Raw genomic sequence first — 19,819 nt, 5'->3', positions numbered from 1 at the left:
AATGAGTAAACAGGTGTTTTTTATAAGACATTTTCCTGGGAGAGAGAGAGACAGAGAGAAAAGAGAGAGAGAGAACATAGAGAGTTGGAGAGGGATGGAGAGGTGTGGGTCAACCTGTGGTGACGGTGGCGGTGGCGTTGGTTGGGGTGGAGGTGGCGACCTGAGAGCGGGCGTGGGCGGGGATTAGGATGTTGGCCAGCGAGGGATTACTGGACAGCTCTGTGAGAGAGACACGGTACACCAGATTACAGCAGATCACATCCACCACAGATAAACACATCAAAACACACCTCGCACATAGGTCACACACAAACACACACACACACAGATTACAGCAGGTAGCATTAGTACAGAGACTGACAGAGAGAGACCACATCATTATACATGTAAGAGAAGAAACTCTCCATACCGCAGATAAAACAGACAGACAGACAGGCAGACAGTGTATTGAGAAGGTGTTGTACCCTGGGTGGTGAAGTTGAAGAGAGAGGGTTTTTCTCGCCCGTTGGGCAGCTTGACATTGGGGTCCCTCAGCTCGTCGAAGAAGGAGTGTGCACACGCCTCCAGGGGGGTGAGGCGCGAGGTGGGCGTGTACTCCAGCAGCCGAGAGCACAGGGCAATGGCCTCCGGGGGCGTGCGCGGCCTGAACACCTAGCAACCAATCCAACGCAATGACGAGTCAGGGAGCCAATCACAAAGGTGAGACTAGAATCAATAAACCAATCAATTTCAAACTAGTATCATGAACACAATGATGTATGCGGTCATGATAGCAGGTTTGAGAGAGGAGGATTTCAGTTTCTGCTTATAGATATGAAATGGAGAGAGAATGTAATTATTATTAACTACTGAATGTTACAGATATTACCTAACTAACCTGACAAGGGCCGGCACAAAGGTGAGGGTGATATACATAGAAAAATACACGACCGTTCAAAAGTTTGGGGTCACTTAGAAATGTCCTTGTTTTTGAAAGAAAAGCTATTTTTTTGTCCATTAAAATAACATAACATTGATCAGAAATACAGTGTAGACATTGTTAATGTTGTAAATGACTATTGTAGCTGGAAACAGCAGATTGTTTATGGAATATCTACATAGGCGTAGAGGCCCATTATCAGCAACCATCACTTCTGTGTTCCAATGGCACGTTGTGTTAGCTAATCCAAGTTTATCATTTTAAAAGGCTAATTGATCATTAGAAAACCCTTTTGCAATTATGTTAGCGCAGATGAAAACTGTTGTGCTGATTAAAGAAGCAATACAACTGGACTTCTTTAGACTAGTTGAGTATCTGGGCATCAGCATTTGTGGGTTCGATTACAGGCTCAAAATGGCCAGAAACAAAGACCTTTCTTCTGAAACGCATCAGTCTATTCGTGTTCTGAGAAATTAAGGCTATTCCATGTGAGAAATTGCCAAGAAACTGAAGATCTCATACAACGCTGTGTACTACTCCCTTCACAGAACAGCGCAAACTGGCTCTAACCAGAATAGAAAGAGGAGTGGGAGGCCACGGTGCACAACTGAGCAAGAGGACAAGTACATTAGAATCTCTAGTTTGAGAAACAGACGCCTCACAAGTCCTCAACTGGCAGCTTCATTAAATCGTACCCGCAAAACACCAGTCTGAACGTCAACAGTGAAGAGGCGACTCCGGGATGCTGACCTTCTAGGCAGAGTTCCTCTGTCCAGTGTCTGTGTTCTTTTGCCCATCTTAATCTTTTATTGGCCAGTCTGAGATATAGTTTTTCTTTGCAACTCTACCTAGAAGGCTAGCATCCCAGAGTCGCCTCTTCACTGTTGATGTTGAGACTGGTGTTTTGCGGGTAAAAGTATGCACTCACACCTGCTTGCTGCCATTCCTGAGCTAACTCTGTACTGGTGGTGCCCCGATCCCGCAGCTGAATCAACTTTAGGAGACGGTCCTGGCGCTTGCTGGACTTTCTTGGGCGCCCTGAAGCCTTCTTCACAACAATTGAACTGCTCTCCTTGAAGTTCTTGATGATCCGATAAATGGTTGATTTAGGTGCAATCTTACTATCAGCAATATCCTTGCCTGTGAAGCCCTTTTTGTGCAAAGCAATGATGATGACATGTGTTTCCTTGCAGGCAACCATGGTTGACAGAGGAAGAACAATGATTCCAAGCACCACCCTCCTTTTGAAGCTTCCAGTCAGTTATTCGAACTCAATCAGCATGACAGAGTGATCTCCAGCCTTGTCCTCGTCAACACTCACACCTGTGTTAACAAGATAATCACTGACATGATGTCAGCTGGTCCTTTTGTGGCAGGGCTGAAATTCAGTGGAAATGATTTTGGGGGATTCAGTTAATTTGCATGGCAAAGAGGGACTTTGCAATTAATTGCAATTCATCTAATCACTCTTCATAACATTCTGGAGTATATGCAAATTGCCATCATACAAACTGAGGCAGCAGACTTTGTGAAAATGTATATTTGTGTCATTCTCAAAACTTTTGGCCACGACTGTATATTATAAACTTTGTGCGTCTGTTAAAACCACGAGGAGGGCTCATTGTCCATAGATTGTCCTCTGTATTTGTCCAGTTCAAGTGTAAAGAGCGCCCTACAGGAGCAGGGTAGGAGACTCTAGACCAGTAATGGGCAACTCCAGTCCTTGGGGCTGGAGTGTTGTCAAATTTTTCCCCATCCCTAGCAAACACAGCTGATTGAACTATTTGCATTTTAAACTGAAGATCAGGATTAGTTGATTATTGGGAGTCAGGTGTGTTAGCTGGGGCTCGGGAAAAAGTATGACAATAATCAGAACCCGAGGACTGGAGTTGTCCATCCCTGATCTAGACAGGCAGCACAGAGACTGGGTGGCTAGAGGATGCAGTACTAGAGAACAAGCACAAGGTGGAGTTTAGGGAGATGACACGAGGACCTGCTCTACAACACTGCTCATTTGCCATTTGACTTGGGCCCTGTTCAAATACTGTGACAATGTCCTCTTTGCTAACTCTGTTTCTTGAGGTTATCACCGACCTGACCTGAGGACTTCGTCATGTGCCCTTGCAGATTAGAAAGAATCTGATGGTTGTAAGCAATATGGTAGAAACCCCAGCTAGCCTACCAGTAAGCTAGTGGGGCTAGACGCAAGCTTACACCTATCCAATCCTTACAAATCTAGGTGGGGCTCATCATGAAGTGTCTAGGTGAAGGGGTTTATTTTGGATATTAGGGGATACAGATATATGGGATGGCAGAGATGAATGTCTGGCAGGCTGGCGAGGCGAGCACAGGGAGATGATGCTAGGGGAGGGGGTGGATTGTAGAGTAGTAAAAGAGTTCCTGTACCTGTTGACTCACCTTAGTCCATGGGTGTGCCTTAATCTGGGGGAATTTGAACTCAGTGTAGTTGGGGTTCATCTCTCGGATCTGCTCCCGTGTAGGGGTCCCCAGAACCTACAGCACAGAGACAGGAGAGGAGAAGAGAGGGGAAGGAAGAGATGGAGAGAGAGAGGGGAGGGAGAGACGGAGAAAGAGAGGGGGAAGAGAGGGGAGGTAGGGAGAGAGGGGGAGGGAGGGAGAGACGGAGAGAGAGGGGGAAGAGAGGAGAGTGCATGAGCAGTGAGGAGAGGGACAATTGAGAGCGAGAGAGAGAGCGAGAGAGCGAGAGAGAGACAGGTGAGAGTGTGCCAACTTTCATTCAATGAAATAGAGAGAATTGGTTGACAGACATCCTAACTGACAGGCTAGTATCAGTACCTTGATGATCTCCACCAGCTGATCAACTCCACTGTCGCCAGGGAAGATTGGTTGCCCTAGCAACAGCTCTGCTAGCACACATCCAGCTGACCACACATCTGTAGAGGGGGCGGAGCATAAACAGGAAGATGTTGTGATTAGCATACCTGCTTTAGAGGTGTAGTTTGACTTTAAACAGGGTTAGCATTTAGCCTATATATGCTAGGGTGTATATGAATTTCAATTGGGTTTAGCTGTAAGCGGTTAGCTGTTAGCTCACCTATGCTGGAGGTGTAGTCGGTGGCACCAAAGATGAGCTCGGGGGCTCTGTAGTAGCGAGAGCAGATATAGGACACGTTGGGCTCTCCACGTACCAGCTGCTTAGCACTGGAGACACAACATCACCACCACACACTGTCAGTCACATATACTCCTCATCAATCATCATCATCATCATAGTCATCAATATCATAGTCATCTTCATTATCATTAACATCACTGCCATAATCATCATCATCATCATCCTCATCCTAATCCTAATCCTAGCCAATCAAAGCTAATGACAACTGCAAATTCTTTCACAAAGTTCAAACTGACCTGCCGAAGTCACAGAGTTTGAGCACAGCCGTCTCGGGGTCCAGCAGCAGGTTCTGAGGCTTGATGTCCCGATGGCAGATCCCAAACGAGTGGATGTAGGCCAGACTCCTGAACAACTGGTACATATATAACTACAACACACACACACACACACACACACACATTAGAAATGGAAAGCAGAGGATACACATGATGGCAACATAGTGTGCACACACACAGGCACTCACACACACACACACCTTGACATAGACTATGGGCAGAGTCTGTTTGGCTCGGCTGTAGTGTCTGGCAACTCTGTAGACTGTCTCAGGAACATAGTCCAGAACCAGGTTTAGATACACCTCATCCTTCTGTTACAGAGAGAGAGAGAGACAGAGACAGAGAGACAGAGACAGAGAGAGAGAAAGAGAGAGGTTAGGCAACACACATAGACAATGTAACTATTGTTTGACGATCAGTGACACTTCACTCTGGCATGCCCATGTCCATCTCATAGACTGTCTGCATTTCTTTTCTCCCTCCATGTCTCTCTCTCTTGTCTTGTCTTCTCCCTCTCTCTCCATCTCTCTTTCTCTCTCTCTAAAGCATTGGTTGCTGTGGTGACAGCGAGGAAACAGCCTGTTTGTGTGATGATGTCACTGTGTCTGTACTGTGCTCCATTGTGTAGTGTTTCCCCCGAGGGCAGGAAAAGCACGCCTGCGTCACCACCCTCTTGACGTGATGCACTGCCGCAGACAGTGATGTCATTTCCTGCCAAGGGCACCAGGGGGCTGGGTGGAGACAGGAAGTGCTCGTCTGGGCCTCAGTGAGCCCTAAAGGATGTAATTTGTCCCCCTAATGCACCCCACCCCTATACCAAGCCTACCACTCTATTCCTCTTCCTCTTCCTTTTCCTATGATCTGATTAGTGAAGGTCGATGGCCTGCCGTGACGTCACATGCCATCCGTTCTTCATCTTTGAGCTCAGACTTTACCCATAATGCCTCTGGAGATACCCAAAGAAGGTTGCAGTGAAAGGCAGGTCTATGAGTGTACCTTCTTTCCTAACTAAACCTTTGTTTTCTACTCCCTCTGTTCCATTTTCTAGCAGAGCCAGTCAGCAAACTAACCCAAGCAGACAGAGTGTAGCGTGAGAAGCTAGCTGGCTGTTCAGTTGAGCTAGTGTTATCATGGATTCTGAACAGACTGGCAGTCTGAAACAGTTCTGTCCACTAGAATAGACCCGTCTGGACCCTTTTCTCTTTCTCACGCGTAGTCTATAGACACACACACACGCAAACGCGCACACACAAAAGACATGCCATCCAGCCTGGTTTATACAGGTTAAAGGTGATGGTGTTCACACTTCTTCCACATACTTTATTGATAACAGTAGGATTTACAGAGAAAGCGAGACTCCGGGGTCCTCCTGCTGTTAGCGTAGCGCCCAGCAGGCTATATTTAGCCTAACAGCAGTGATGACTCACTTCCTGCCTCACTACAAAGGCACTTCCTCTCAATAACACAGCTAAACCTTGCACCTTTACCAGCTAATACCTTGACTTACTTAACTCACTTAATCCTCTTGGTTCCTGGAGGAACATAGGGCCTGTACTAAAGTCTCCCAACATTGGCGGTAATGCATATTATAAGTATTGTAACGAACACCAGGGTAGGGAAGCAAACCCGGGTCACTGGCGTGAAAGGCAAACACACTACGCATCGCGCCAATAGGGTTAACCCACTTGGTGGGAATTGTAACGTGGCTCCAATTTGTAAGTCGCTCTGGATAAGAGCGTCTGCAAAATGACGTAAATGTAAATGTCATATAGCGAGGATTGCTACAGTATTCAAGTGACCAATCCTGCATGTGAGTGAGAGAAAGGAGAGGGAAAGAGTGTGATAGTCAGAGAGAGAGTGCGAGAGAGAGAGAGAGAGAGAGAGAGAGAGAGAACTAGCACTCATTTCAGAATGCTTTTATTCACACTAGATTGTACGTCTGAACACAGGGTACATAATCATCTCGGAAGACTAGAGCACTGTTAAAATGCATACGCCTGGTATACTGTCAAAAACATGTAAAGATATTGGCACTGCCAGCCAGCTGCAGACTGGTACCCGTCTGCACAACCTCTCCTCCCCCATTCTCTGTACCTGGGCACTGATCACACACACACCTCTCAGTTCTGCCAACTGTACACGAGACAAGGCTTAGCCAAACCTAGAGGCATGCCGTGATCTCACAGTGCCACTGTGTGATAGAGCTCTTAAACTCGCACTGTGTTTGACGTGTGTTGTGTAAGTGGGTAAAGAGTGGACCGGAACAGTGTTTAATCAGTCCAGACTCCAGACCTTACATAACTCCACATAGCCCTAACTCTATTGCTACTGCTAACCCTATTGCTACTGCTAACACTATTGCTACTGCTAACACTATTGCTACTACTAACACTAATGCTACTGCTAACCCTATTGCTACTGCTAACCCTATTGCTACTGCTAACACTATTGCTACTACTAACACTAATGCTACTGTTAACTCTATTGCTACTGCTAACACTATTGCTACTACTAACACTATTGCTACTGCTAACTCTATTGCTACTGCTAACACTATTGCTACTGCTAACTCAATTGCTACTACTAACACTATTGCTACTGCTAACACTATTACTACAGCTAGTGCTACGCTCCTGGTTGGAGCCATCACTGCTGTTAAAAGCTACCACTACTGTTAACAGCTAACATAGCTCCTAGGCTGCTAAAAGCTAACAACTGTTAACAGCTAACACAGCAACAAGGCTGCTAAAAGCTAACAACCGTTAACAGCTAACACAGCTACTACTAACAGCTAACACAACTGTTAGTCTGCTACTAGTGGCACTACACTCTACACTAGACATGAGCCATCTGACCAGGACCCATCTTCAGACCTGACTGGTATTATACATACACACTCTCTCTCCCTCTCTGCCTGTCTTTTTCCCTCCTACGTGTCAGCAGAGCTATAATCCCCATACCAATCACACTATGCCAGCTATCCACAATTAGAACAGAGAGAGTGAAGGGGGTAGGAGGAAAAGATGCCAGAGAGGAGAGAAAGAGGAGAAGAGTGAGGCTCACGAGAGGCCCTCTTGCACGTGGTGGTTCCTAAAATTAGCAAGTGGCTTTTGGTCAGGCAACCCCTTTACTCAATGCCCTTTGCTCCAGCCTCTCTCCCTCACCCTCACCCATGGGCATCCCAAACCAAGTCCAAACTAGGTTTCCTGAGTGGGAGTATCCATTACTGCAGTGTCATGGACCTGGCACTGTGCATGCTGCACACATGCACTCTGACATATTGGGCACATGAGTGTGGTCTATATTTGTCAGTGCTCCTCCTGCCAGCATGTGAATGACAGATTCTACGAACTGAACCATTCATGTGTTATGAATATTCAGAATACTCAGAGAGGGAACATGACAGACAGACAGACAGACAGACAGACACACTTATTCTAAAATTGAAAAATGTGCTCAAACCACTTTGTAAAGACTGGCGACATCTTGTGGAAGCAATAGGAAGTGCTCACTAAACGATATCTCACGGTGTGAATTTTAGGCGATGACGTGAAGTTGAGTCCACAATTCAGAATTCCACTTCCTGGTTCAATCGGTCTCGGGGTTTTGACTGCCATTTGAGTTCTGTTATACTCACAGACACCATTCAAATAGTTTTAGAAACTTTTGGGTGTTTTCTATCCATATATAATAAGTATTTGCATGTCCTAGCTTCTGAGTTTGATTAGTAGGCCGTTGAAAATGGGAACGAATTTCTTTCAAAATGCGCTTTGGCGCCCCCTATCCTAGGATATCCTCAAGAGGTTAAATAAAGAAAATCCTCAGCTATCTATACAAAATACCCCATAAAACATTATTATAATTTTTTTTGCAAATGTATACAAAATAAAAAACAGAAATACCTTACTTACATAAGTATTCCCGACTATTTGTTATACAACTTGATTGGAGTCCACCTGTGGTAAATTCAACTGATTGAACATGATTGAACATGATTTGGAAAGGCACACACCTGTCTATATAAGGTCCCACAGTTGACAGTGCATGTCAGAGTATAAACCAAGCCATGAGGTTGAATTGTCCGTAGAGCTCTGAGACAGGATTGTGTCAAGGCACAGATCTGGGGAAGAGTACCAAAACATTTCTGCAGCATTGAAGGTCCCCAGGAATACAGTGGCCTCCATCATTGTTAAATGGAAGAAGTTTAGAACCACCAAGACTCTTCCTAGAGCTGGCCGCCCGGCCAAACTGAGCAATCGGGGGAGAAGGGCCTTGGTCAGGGAGGTGACAAAGAACCCGGTGGTCACTCTGACAGAGCTCTAGAGTTCCTTTGTGGAGATGGGAGAACCTTCCAGAAGGACAACCATCTCTGCAGCATTCCACCAATCATGCCTTTATGGTAAAGTGGCCAGACGGAAGCCACTCCTCAGTAAAAGGCACATGACAGTCCGCTTGGAGTTTGTCAAAAGGCTCCTAAAGACTCTCTGACCATGAGAAACAAGATTCTCTGGTCTGATGAAACCAAGATTGAACTCTTTGGTCTGAATGCCAACGTCACGTCTGGAGGAAACCTGGCAACATCCCTACGGTGAAGCATGGTGGTGGCAGCATCATGCTTTGGGGATGTTTTTCAGTGGCAGGGACTGGGAGACTAGTCAGGATCGAGGCAAAGATGAATGGAGCAAAGTACAGAGAGATCCTTGATGAAAACCTGCTCCAGAGCGCTCAGGACCTCAGAATGGGGTGAAGGTTCACCTTTCAACAGGACAACGACCCTAAGCACGCAGCCAAGACAATGCAGGAGTGGCTTCGGGACAAGTCTCTGAATGTCCTTGATTGGCCCTGCCAGATCCTGGATTTCTACCAGATCTAACATCTCTGAAGATACCTGAAAATAGCTGTGCAGCAATGCTCCCCATCCAACCTTAAAGAGCTTGAGAGGAGCTGCAGAGAAGAATTGGAGAAACTCCCCAAATACAGGTGTGCCAAGCTTGTAGTGTCATACCCAAGAAGACTCAAGGCTGTAATCGCTGCCAAAGGTGCTTTAACAAAGTACGGAGTAAATGGTCTGAATACTTATGTCAATGTGATATTTCAGTTGTTGTTTTTTCATAAATTAGCAAAAATGTCTAAAAACCTGTTTTTGCTTTGTCATTATGGGTTATTGTGTGTAGATTGATGAGGGGGAAAAAAACAATTTAATCAATTTTAGAATACAGCTGTAACCTAACAAAATTTTGAAAAAGTCAAGGGGTTTGAATACTTTCCGAAGGCACTGTACAAGACAGAGAAACAGAGACAGCGACAGACAGACAGACAGACAGACAGACAGACAGACAGACAGACAGACAGACAGACAGACAGACAGAGAAACAGACAGAGAAACAGACAGACAGAGAAACAGACAGAGAAACAGACAGACAGACAGACAGACAGACAGACAGACAGACAGACAGACAGACAGACAGACAGACAGACAGACAGACAGAGAGACAGACAGACAGAGAAACAGACAGACAGAGAAACAGACAGAGAAACAGACAGACAGAGAAACAGACAGAGAAACAGACAGACAGAGAAACAGACAGACAGACAGACAGACAGACAGACAGACAGACAGACAGACAGACAGACAGACAGACAGACAGACAGACAGACAGAGAAACAGACAGAGAAACAGACAGACAGACAGACAGACAGACAGACAGACAGACAGACAGACAGACAGACAGACAGACAGACAGACAGACAGACAGACAGACAGACAGACAGACAGACAGACAGACAGAGAAACAGACAGACAGAGAAACAGACAGACAGAGAAACAGACAGACAGAGGCAGACAGATCGACGGACAGAGAGGCAAAGGGACCTTGTCTCCGCTGGAGTAGAAGAAGTAGCGCAGGCGTACAATGTTGCAGTGGTCCAGTTTCCTCATGATCTGCAGCTCGCGGTTCTGACAGGGAGAGAGACAGACAGACATCAGTCAATACTACTTACTGTTACAACAGGATACAGCATGAGAGAACTACAAGACAAAGGTGGGTCAACAGCAAACAGCAGCAGAGAGAGAGAACCAGGTTAACGTAAGAATCATACATAACGTAAGATAATTACTTGCCCTCAGTCTGGAGAACTCTAAGTCCACAAAAGACTCCAGCCAAACAGACCAAGAGGAAGAGTAGCCACCCACAGAGGAAGAGTAGCCACCCACAGAGGAGGACAAGTAGCCACCCACAGAGGAAGAGTAGCCACACACAGAGGAAGAGTAGCCACACACAGAGGAAGAGTAGCCACACACAGAGGAACAGTAGCCACACACAGAGGAACAGTTGCCACTCAGAGGAATGGTAGCCACCCACAGAGCAAGAATAGCCACCCACAGAGTAAGAGTAGCCACCCACAGAGTAAGAGTAGCCACCCACAGAGAAAGATTAGCCACCCACAGAGAAAGATTAGCCACCCACAGAGCAGGAAAAGTAGCCACCCACAGAGGAAGAAGAGCACCCACCCCCAAAGGAAGAGTAACCACCACAGAGGAGGAGTAGCCACCCACAGAGGAAAAGTAGCCACCCACAGAGGAAGAAGAGCACCCACCCCCAAAGGAAGAGTAACCACCACAGAGGAGGAGTAGCCACCCACAGAGGAAGAGTAGCCACCCACAGAGGAAGAGTAGCCACCCACAGAGGAAGAGTAGCCACCCACAGAGGAAGAGTAGCCACCCACAGAGGAAGAGTAGCCACCCACAGAGGTAAAGTAGCCACCCACAGAGGACAAGTAGCCACCCACAGATGAAGAGCAGCCATCCACAGAGTAAGAGTAGCAACAGGCAAGATATCTACTCATGTTTCAACAGTGGAGGACAGAATCTCCCCTCGTTCTTATGGAAACCATGGATTTCATACATGGACTGACAACTGTTTCATGCATTATGTACTCAGGAGCTTACTGTATGCACTAAGCGATTTTGTGCAGAGAATTTTTCCAGCATGTGCCTGTGTTATCTGTACATTTTAAAAGGCTGCAGCATATGAGCGAAGAAATCACATGTATAGCTGTGTGTGTGTGTGTGTGTGTGTGGAGAGAGAGAGCGATAGTGTGTGTGTGTTTACTTACCTTACTCGATATTATACTGTCTTAGCCAGCTCTCTCTCTTCCTCCTTCTCTTTCTCACAGTTTCTTTTAAGAACATGAACACTCCATATCCACTCTACGCTCCATACAGAGTGATTGTGTAACGGTTAAACTAGAACATGGAGTGTTCTGTAGCGATTACAACATATGTACCACAACCACAAAACGGTTTTAAAATGGTTAGAACATACGTGTTCCATGCAGAACAGTTGTATAATGGTTAGAAAACAGAGTGTAGAAGAGCAGCTCCTTGGATGGAGAGTAGTGTGAAAGACAGAGGATACAGAGGGTCAAGAGGGAGTCCAGACCAGACAGAGAGCCCTCTGGGAGTTTATAATATCCTGAAGGCCAACCAATATTTTAGACCTGAGTCCAGCCTAGTCATTGAACCTCCACGGAAACACACTTCCATCCCACCCTCCCAGCTCTGATCCACACTGGAATGCAGAGAGAGCGAGAGAGAGGGGGAGGGAGAGGGAGAGAGAGGGAGAGAGAGAGAGAGAGAGAGAGAGGGAGAGGGAGAGAAAGCGGGAAAGCCAGGAGTGTTGAAAATAGAACTCCAGGAATGTTTCTAGGATACACAGCCATTTCAGAGTGACTGGGAGTGGAGGTTGGGAATTACTTGAATATAACCCTGTCACTAAGGACGAACAGGGCCGCTGAGTTGTTAGTACACTGACAGAGACAAACCATCTTATACTCTTACAAACAACCAAAATGAATATATTACTGTATGCATGGACACAAATGAGCAACGTCAGCCAACTACTTCAATCCCGTCAACCATTGAGCCACGCCCTCAACTTGCCAGTGTCATCACCATCCTCCAATGTGGTTTTTCTGTGTCTCAAAGACATAGAGACAGACCGCCAGACCAGCATGCATTGTAGTAAGGCAACGCCCTCTTTCCCACCGCCAGGGAGAGAAGAGGATGGTAGTGCCATATGGAGCAGAGCAGAGCAGCAGACGGCACTGCAGTCATTACTGCTGACCTGTCATATACTGCAATGGGACAGAGAGGGTGAGGAGAGAGAGAGAGAGAGAGAGAGAGAGAGAGAGAGAGAGAGAGAACGAAGGAAGGAAAGAGAGGGGGTGAGAGAGGGAGAGAGAGAGAGAAGGAAAGAGAGGGGGTGAGAGAGAGAGAGAGAGAGAGAGAGAGAGAGAGAGAAGGAAAGAGAGGGGGTGAGAGAGAGAGAGAGAGAGAGAGAGAGAGAGAGAGAGAGAGAGAGAGAGACTTGTTCATTATCTATTTCACTTGCTTTGGCAATGTAAACATATGTTTCCCATGCCAATAAAGCCCTTAAATATAAATTGAAAATGAAAGACTGGTAAACCGCAGTGACATCATGACACAATCACCATGGATGGTGTCATACAGACAATGGCCCTATCAGGATGGTGGAGCAGAGCACACTCCACACCAATCAGGAAGAAATGGATGGAAAAGAGCAGACGCTCTGAGCTATCAGACCAAGAAAAATCTACAATGCACAGGGCTCTAAAGTGCGACCAATTTGGCCTATGCTCCGAAATATTTTGCTGTGTGACCTGGAGTTTAACGGCTGAGATCCTTTTAACGCATAAATTCAGACAGCCACGCTTTCGTCGCCCTCATGCTGATGCTAGTAAGCAGGCTAGGTAATGCTAGGTATCAACAACCAATCCAGTAGGGGCTGGAAACTATAGTGAACTTCGATTGGTCAATAGCAATGCGATGTCACGGAGTACACAACAAAAGTGAATATTTTCTCAGCTTTGGTCCCGCCCTGTTCATGCTCCCTCGCCCATGCTCACGTCACCCAACGGTCCACCCACCCACTTCGCTTCCTTCATTGAAAATGAATAGGCTTCCGCTGTTTCATCGCCCCGAACATGCTATATGGAGCTCTTGTGTGAATTTGGGAGCACAGTGAGACAAAATAAATTCCAATATATACAGTACCAGTCAAAAGTTTAGACACACCTACTCATTCTAGGGTTTTTCTTTATTTTTACTATTTTCTACATTGCAAAATAATAGTGGAGTCATCAAAACTATGAAATAACACATATGGAATCATGTAGTAACCAAAAAAGTGTTAAACAAATCAAAGTATATTTTAGAATTTAGATTCTTCAAAGTAGCCACCCTTTGCCTTGATGACAGCTTTGCACACTACTCTGTGTCTCACAAAGACACGGCGGTTGGAACAAAAAATCTCAAATTTGGACTACCTCATGAAGCTGGTTGAGAGAATGCCAAGAGTGTGCAACGCTTTCATCTTGGCAAAGGGAGGCTACTTTGAAGAATCTCAAATATAAAATATATTTAGATTTGTTTAACACTTTTTTGGTTACTACATGATTCCATGTGTTATTTCATAGTTTTGATGTCTTCACTATTATTCTACAATGTAGAAAATAGGAAGAAATTAAGAAAAATCTGGGAAATTCATTATATTTTTATTTAACCTTTATTTAACTAGGCAAGTCAGTTAAGAACAAATTCTTATTTACAAAGGCGGACTACCCCGGCCAAACCCTACCCCGGGCGATGCTGGGCCAATTGTGCGCAGGCCTATGGGACTCCCAATCACGGCCGGGTGTGATACAGCCTGGAATAAAACCAGGGTCTTTAGTGACGTGGTGACGCCTCTAGCACTGAGATGCATTGCCTTAGACCGCTGCGCCACTCGGGAATGAGTAGTTGTGTCCAAACTTTTGACTGGTACTGTATATACAGTGGCAAGAAAAAGTATGTGAACACTTTGGAATGACCTGGATTTCTGCATAAATTGGTCATCAAATTTGATCTGACAATAGACAAACATAGTGTGCTTAAACTAATAACACACAAATTATTGTATTTTTCTTGTTTATATTGAATACATAATTTAAAAATGAACAGTGTAGGTTGGAAAAAGTACTGTGAACCCCTAGGCTAATGACTTCTCCAAAAGATCATTGGAGTCAGGAGTCAGCTAAGCTGGAGTCCAATCAATGAGACATGATTGGAGGTGTTGGTTAGAGCTGCCCTGCCCTATAAAAAACACTCACAAAATGTTTGTTTGCTCTTCACCAAAAGCAATGCCTGAATGTGAACCATGCCTCAAACAAAAGAGATCTCAGAAGACCTAAGATTAAGAATTGTTGACTTGCATAAAGCTGGAAAGGGTTACAAAAGTATCTCTAAAAGCCTTGATGTTCATCGGTCCATGGTAAGACAAATTGTCTATAAATGGAGAAAGTTCAGCACTGTTGCTACTCTCCCTAGGAGTGGCCGTCCTGCAAAGATGACTGCAAGAGCACAGTGCAGAATGCTCAATGAGGTTAAGAAGAATACTAGAGTGTCAGCTAAAGACTTACAGAAATCTCTGGAACATGCTAACATCTCTGTTGATGAGTCTACGATATGTCGAACACTAAACAAGAATGGTGTTCATGCGAGGACACCACGGAAAAGGCCACTGCTGTCCAAAAAAACATTGTTGCACGTCTGAAGTTTGCAAAAGTGCACCTGGATGTTCCACAGCGCTACTGGCAAAATATTCTGTGGACAGATGAAACTACAGTTAAGTTGTTTGGAAGGAACACACAACACTGTGTGGAAGAAAAAAAGGCACACCACACCAACATCAAAACATCATCCCAACTGTAAAGTATGGTGGAGGGAGCATCATGGTTTGGGGCTGCTTTGCTGCCTCAGGGCCTGGACAGCTTGCTATCATTGGCGGTAAAATGAATTCCCAAGTTTAGCAAGACATTTTGAGAATGTAAGTCTATCTGTCTGCCAATTGAAGCTCAACAGAAGTTGAGTGATGCAACAGGACAACAACCCAAAACACAGAAGTAAATCAACAACAGAATGGCTTCAACAGAAGAAAATACACCTTCTGGAGTGGCCCAGTCAGAGTCCTTACCTCAACCCGAATGAGACGCTGTGGTATGACCTCAAAAGAGCAGTTCACACCAAACATCCCAAGAATATTGCTGAACTAAAGCAATTTTGTAAAGAGGAATGGTCCAAAATTCCTCCTGACCGTTGTGCAGGTCTGATCCGCAACTACAGAACATGTTTGGTTGAGGTTATTGCTGCCAAAGGAGGTCAACCAGTTATTAAATCCAAGGGTTCACATTGTTTGTGTGTTATTAGTTTAAGCAGACTGTGTTTGTCTGTTGTGATCTAGACGAAGATCAGATCAAATTTTATGACCAATTTATGCAGAACTCCAGGTATTTCCAAAGGGTTCACATACTTTTTCTTGCCACTGTGTATATATTTATTTTTATTGTTTCCCAAGCGCAGATTCGTTAGCGTCATGCCTGCACCATTAATACAGCGAAAACTGCTTGTATCCAACCCAAACAGTTCAAAAGATCAGGCCTGGTTGCATAAAACATCTTAAGTGTTTCCCTTAATGATTTAACTTAAAGAACCATTTCCTCTTACCTAAGGAAATTGTTTAAGGGTGCTGCAGAGAGCCCCTCAAACGTTTTCCTTAGGCAAGGGAACACTTAAGGGGTTTTACAGTAGTTTGAAGGCATGTATGGCAGAAAGTCTCTGGTTACCATGGAGATGACCTGATTCACTGATTGAACTTCTCCTCAAAGATTTCACATTTATTTTGTGAGATCGCAAAATATAATTTCTTCATTCAAGAAAGGAGAAAAAATTGATTGAGAAGAAGTTTATTTTACTTACTTTTTTACATTCATAAACCATGTCGTAGGCCATTCACGGGCTGCATCTGTTTTACACTTTGTTCATTCGTATTTGTTACCTCATTAGCTAGCTAGCTTACAACCTGGTGACTTTACCAGTATATCCAAACATGTGGGGGCACAGAAAGAAAGGAAAAGGGATAGCTTCTTCAGGAGATCACTGGTCATAGCAATGAATGAATGACAGATATCTTGCATGTCCTCGTCACAAACTTGCTCTTAAAGAGAGGGAGTACAATTTTCAATGCAATGCATCGCAATAGGAAAATTGTGCATTTCCACAAAGTAGAAACCTAATATTCCACAAATCTTTTTAATTTCAATGACAGGTATTTGTATCAACATTTTAGTTTTATATTAAACTAATTCATTTACAGTGTTACATATTAGTTTCTAAGACACAACTTGTGCTTCAGAAGTAGCTAGAATTCATATAGGCTATATCTCTAATTTTCTGGTGTTCCTAAATGTTATGTTGTGCTCCTAACTTTTTAAAGCTGGGAGCACCAGTGCTACCAATATTCTTTTTAATTTATAGCCCTGACTATGCAGAGTACAAGCACATGCACACACACTCACACACGCTATACTTACACACTATGGGTATTACACTGTAATTCTTCCACTGGGTGGAAATATGATCCCTCAAAAAAGTCCAGAGGGACATATCCCAAGATGCACTGGGAGAAGCCTGAGCCCACCCAGCGCCTGACACTAGAACACACACACACAGTTACTTTAGCCAGCTGCATTATGGTACAGAGCCTGCTCACGTGTGTGTGTGTGCGTGTGTGCGTGCGTGCACATGTGCCGACTGGTCACAAAGCTCCCAGCTTACGGCTCACTCCTTGTGTGAGGCACACTGCAAAAAGAGAGAGAAACAGAGGAGGAGACAAAGATGTTGGTGTGTGTGTGAACTGTTCGCATGTGTTTGCGTGTGTGTGCAGCAGTCATGTGAGGAGACTTAGCGCTCAACGCTCATTGAGTTCATTCTGCATAACAGTCCACACATAGGGAGAGAGAGAAAAGAAAGAGGGGGGTTGGCTGCTATAAAGGGAAAACAGAACACCCAAACCTCAACGTCTGACTAGGGCTGATTTTATACAGGCTGCCCAATTCTGAAAAAGATCTAATGTGATTGGTAAAAAGACCAATTAGTGGAAAAAGATCAGAATTGGGCTGCCTGTCTAAACAAAGCCTAAGAACCCATCTGCAAGTAACTGGTTTGAAAATGATTAAACGGACAGAAGGCAGTGTGTATTTACTGATGGTGTTGAATCCAGTTTTCTGTACATAACAAATGGTGTCCCATAAGGATCGATTCTTGGTCCGGTTCCTTTTACTATTTACATTAAGAATATTGGTTTATCTTTAAAAAAGATATATTTCACCTGTATGCAGATGACACTGTGGTGTATGCTATTGCCTTGCAGAACTGAAATTGGTACTTAATGCAGGTAAAATTAAGTATATGTTATTTTACAAATCAGGTAAGAAAGTATCTGATAATTTATGTATCCATACTAGAGGTCGACCGATTAATCGGAATGGCCGATTAATTAGGGCCGATTTCAAGTTTCCATAACAATCGGTAATCGGTAGTTTTGGCCACCGATTTGCCGATTTTTTTTATTTGTACCTTTATTTAACTAGGCAAGTCAGTTAAAGAACACATTCTTATTTTCAATGACGGCCTAGGAACGGTGGGTTAACTGCCTTGTTCAGGGGCAGAACGACAGATTTTTACCTTGTCAGCTTGGGGATGCAACCTTACATTAACTAGCCCAACGCTCTAACCACCTGCTTTACGTTGCCAAGGTAAGTTGCTAGCTAGCATTAAACTTATCTTATAAAAAACAATCAATCAATCATAAACACTAGTTAACTACACATGGTTGATGATATTACTAGTTTATTTAGCCTGTCCTGCTTTGCATATAATCAATGTGGTGCGCATTCACGAAAAAGTACTGTCTTTGCTCCGACGTGTACCTAACCATAAACATCAATGTCTTTCTTAAAATCAATACACAAGTATATATTTTTAAACCTGCATATTTAGTTAATATTGCCTGCTAACATGAATTTCTTTTAACTAGGGAAAATGTGTCACTTCTCTTGCAAACAGAGTCAGGGTATATGCAGCAGTTTGGGCCGCCTGGCTCGTTGCGAACTGTGAAGAATATTTCTTCCTAACAAAGACAGCAGACTTCGCCAAACGGGGATGATTTAACAAAAGCGCATTTGCGAAAAAAAGCACAATCGTTGCACGACTGTACCTAACCATAAACATCAATGCCTTTCTTAAAATCAATACACAGAAGTATATATTTTTAAACCTGCATATTTAGCTAAAAGAAATCCAGGTTTGCAGGCAATATTAACCAGGTGAAATTGTGTCACTTCTCTTGCGTTCGTTGCACGCAGAATCAGGGTATACAGAATCTGGCTCGTTGCGAACTAATTTGCCAGAATTTTACGGAACTATGAAATAACATTGTAGGTTGTGCGATGTAACAGGAATATTTAGACTTATGGATGCCACCAGTTAGATAAAATACGGAACGGTTCCGTATGTCACTGAAAGAATAATGTTTTCGAGATCATAGTTTCCGGATTTGACCATATTAATGACCTAAGGTTTATTATATTATAGTTAAGTCTATGATTTGATATTTGATAGAGCAGTCTGACTGAGTGGTGGTAGGCAGCAGCAGACTCGTAATAGTCAAAGGTATATGGTTTAGAGAGAAATAGTCGACGCGTCATAATTCCTGTAATAACTTGCGGCTGAACTTGAAAGGGGTTCCTTCGTTATTTTACCGTTCATGTCTTCCATAGAGAATGTCTTGGTCTACTTCAAATAAGGTCTGTGTTTTGTGCTTAAACCGCCTCGGCGTTTTGATACCCGTGTAAATCTCACTAGGTAACATTTGTCAACATATATTCATAAATCCACTCTACAAAAAAATGTATCTTCGCTTATATTGATCAGAGTTATATCCTATGGATATCTACACAGTTATACAATTGGCAAGGTGGTGTAAGCCTAAACCAAACCCAGACCTTATTTTAAGTTAATCTAAAAATATCCTATGGAATAAATGAAGGAACCGCTTTTCAGATTTTGCTAGAAGGTGTCATGGGAATTATGACTCGCACTTTGTTAGTCAATTCTTACCATGCCCATTATTAAAATAGGATTTCCTGCGTATAGAAATTACAGTTTTTGTTTTCAGCATTCATCACAGGTAACTTAAACTCTATTTTTATTATTCAAACAGTTGAGAGTATTTGTCTCCTAAGCAGACTCTTCAGTATCGTTGTCACTTCAGAGCTGTGTGTGTGTGTGTATACATATAAAACAAATCATAATAATAATAATCGGCCGATTAATCGGTATCAGCTTTTTGGCCCTCCAATAATCGGTATCGGCGTTGCAAAAATCATAATCGGTCGACCTCTAATCCGTACATTGGATGGTGGCCTCATTGATTGTGCTCCTGCTTATTATAGGCATCTGGATTGATGATAGGCTTTCCTTCAAAAAGCATTTTAATGAATTAGTTAAGAACTTAAAGGTAGACTCATCGATGACGTAGATGCAGAAAATAATTTCCACAACAACGCAGA

At 43.9% G+C, this 19,819-nt stretch overlaps 1 protein-coding gene across 2 annotated transcripts in view; it reads right to left on the bottom strand.

Annotated features, from left to right (window-relative positions):
- LOC106586650 (glycogen synthase kinase-3 beta) overlaps positions 1-19,819 on the bottom strand; it is a 55,063-nt gene that overhangs the window by 3,450 nt on the left and 31,794 nt on the right. The window contains exons 3-10 of one of the 2 annotated variants that reach the window (XM_014174159.3): positions 10,224-10,307; positions 4,552-4,662; positions 4,313-4,443; positions 3,996-4,102; positions 3,737-3,834; positions 3,326-3,433; positions 465-651; positions 115-219 (exon numbers count right to left, since the gene is read on the bottom strand). In XM_014174159.3, the coding sequence (XP_014029634.2) occupies positions 115-219; positions 465-651; positions 3,326-3,433; positions 3,737-3,834; positions 3,996-4,102; positions 4,313-4,443; positions 4,552-4,662; positions 10,224-10,307 (931 nt within the window). The remainder of the gene's footprint in view (positions 1-114; positions 220-464; positions 652-3,325; positions 3,434-3,736; positions 3,835-3,995; positions 4,103-4,312; positions 4,444-4,551; positions 4,663-10,223; positions 10,308-19,819) is intronic. The other variant, XM_014174161.3, reaches the window with a different exon arrangement.

The sequence above is a fragment of the Salmo salar genome, chromosome 25 (assembly GCF_965601325.2).
Source record: "Salmo salar chromosome 25, fSalSal1, whole genome shotgun sequence".
NCBI lineage: Eukaryota > Metazoa > Chordata > Actinopteri > Salmoniformes > Salmonidae > Salmo > Salmo salar.
Note: the sequence above shows the minus strand (reverse complement) of the source record. Positions and strands in the feature narration are given on the sequence as shown.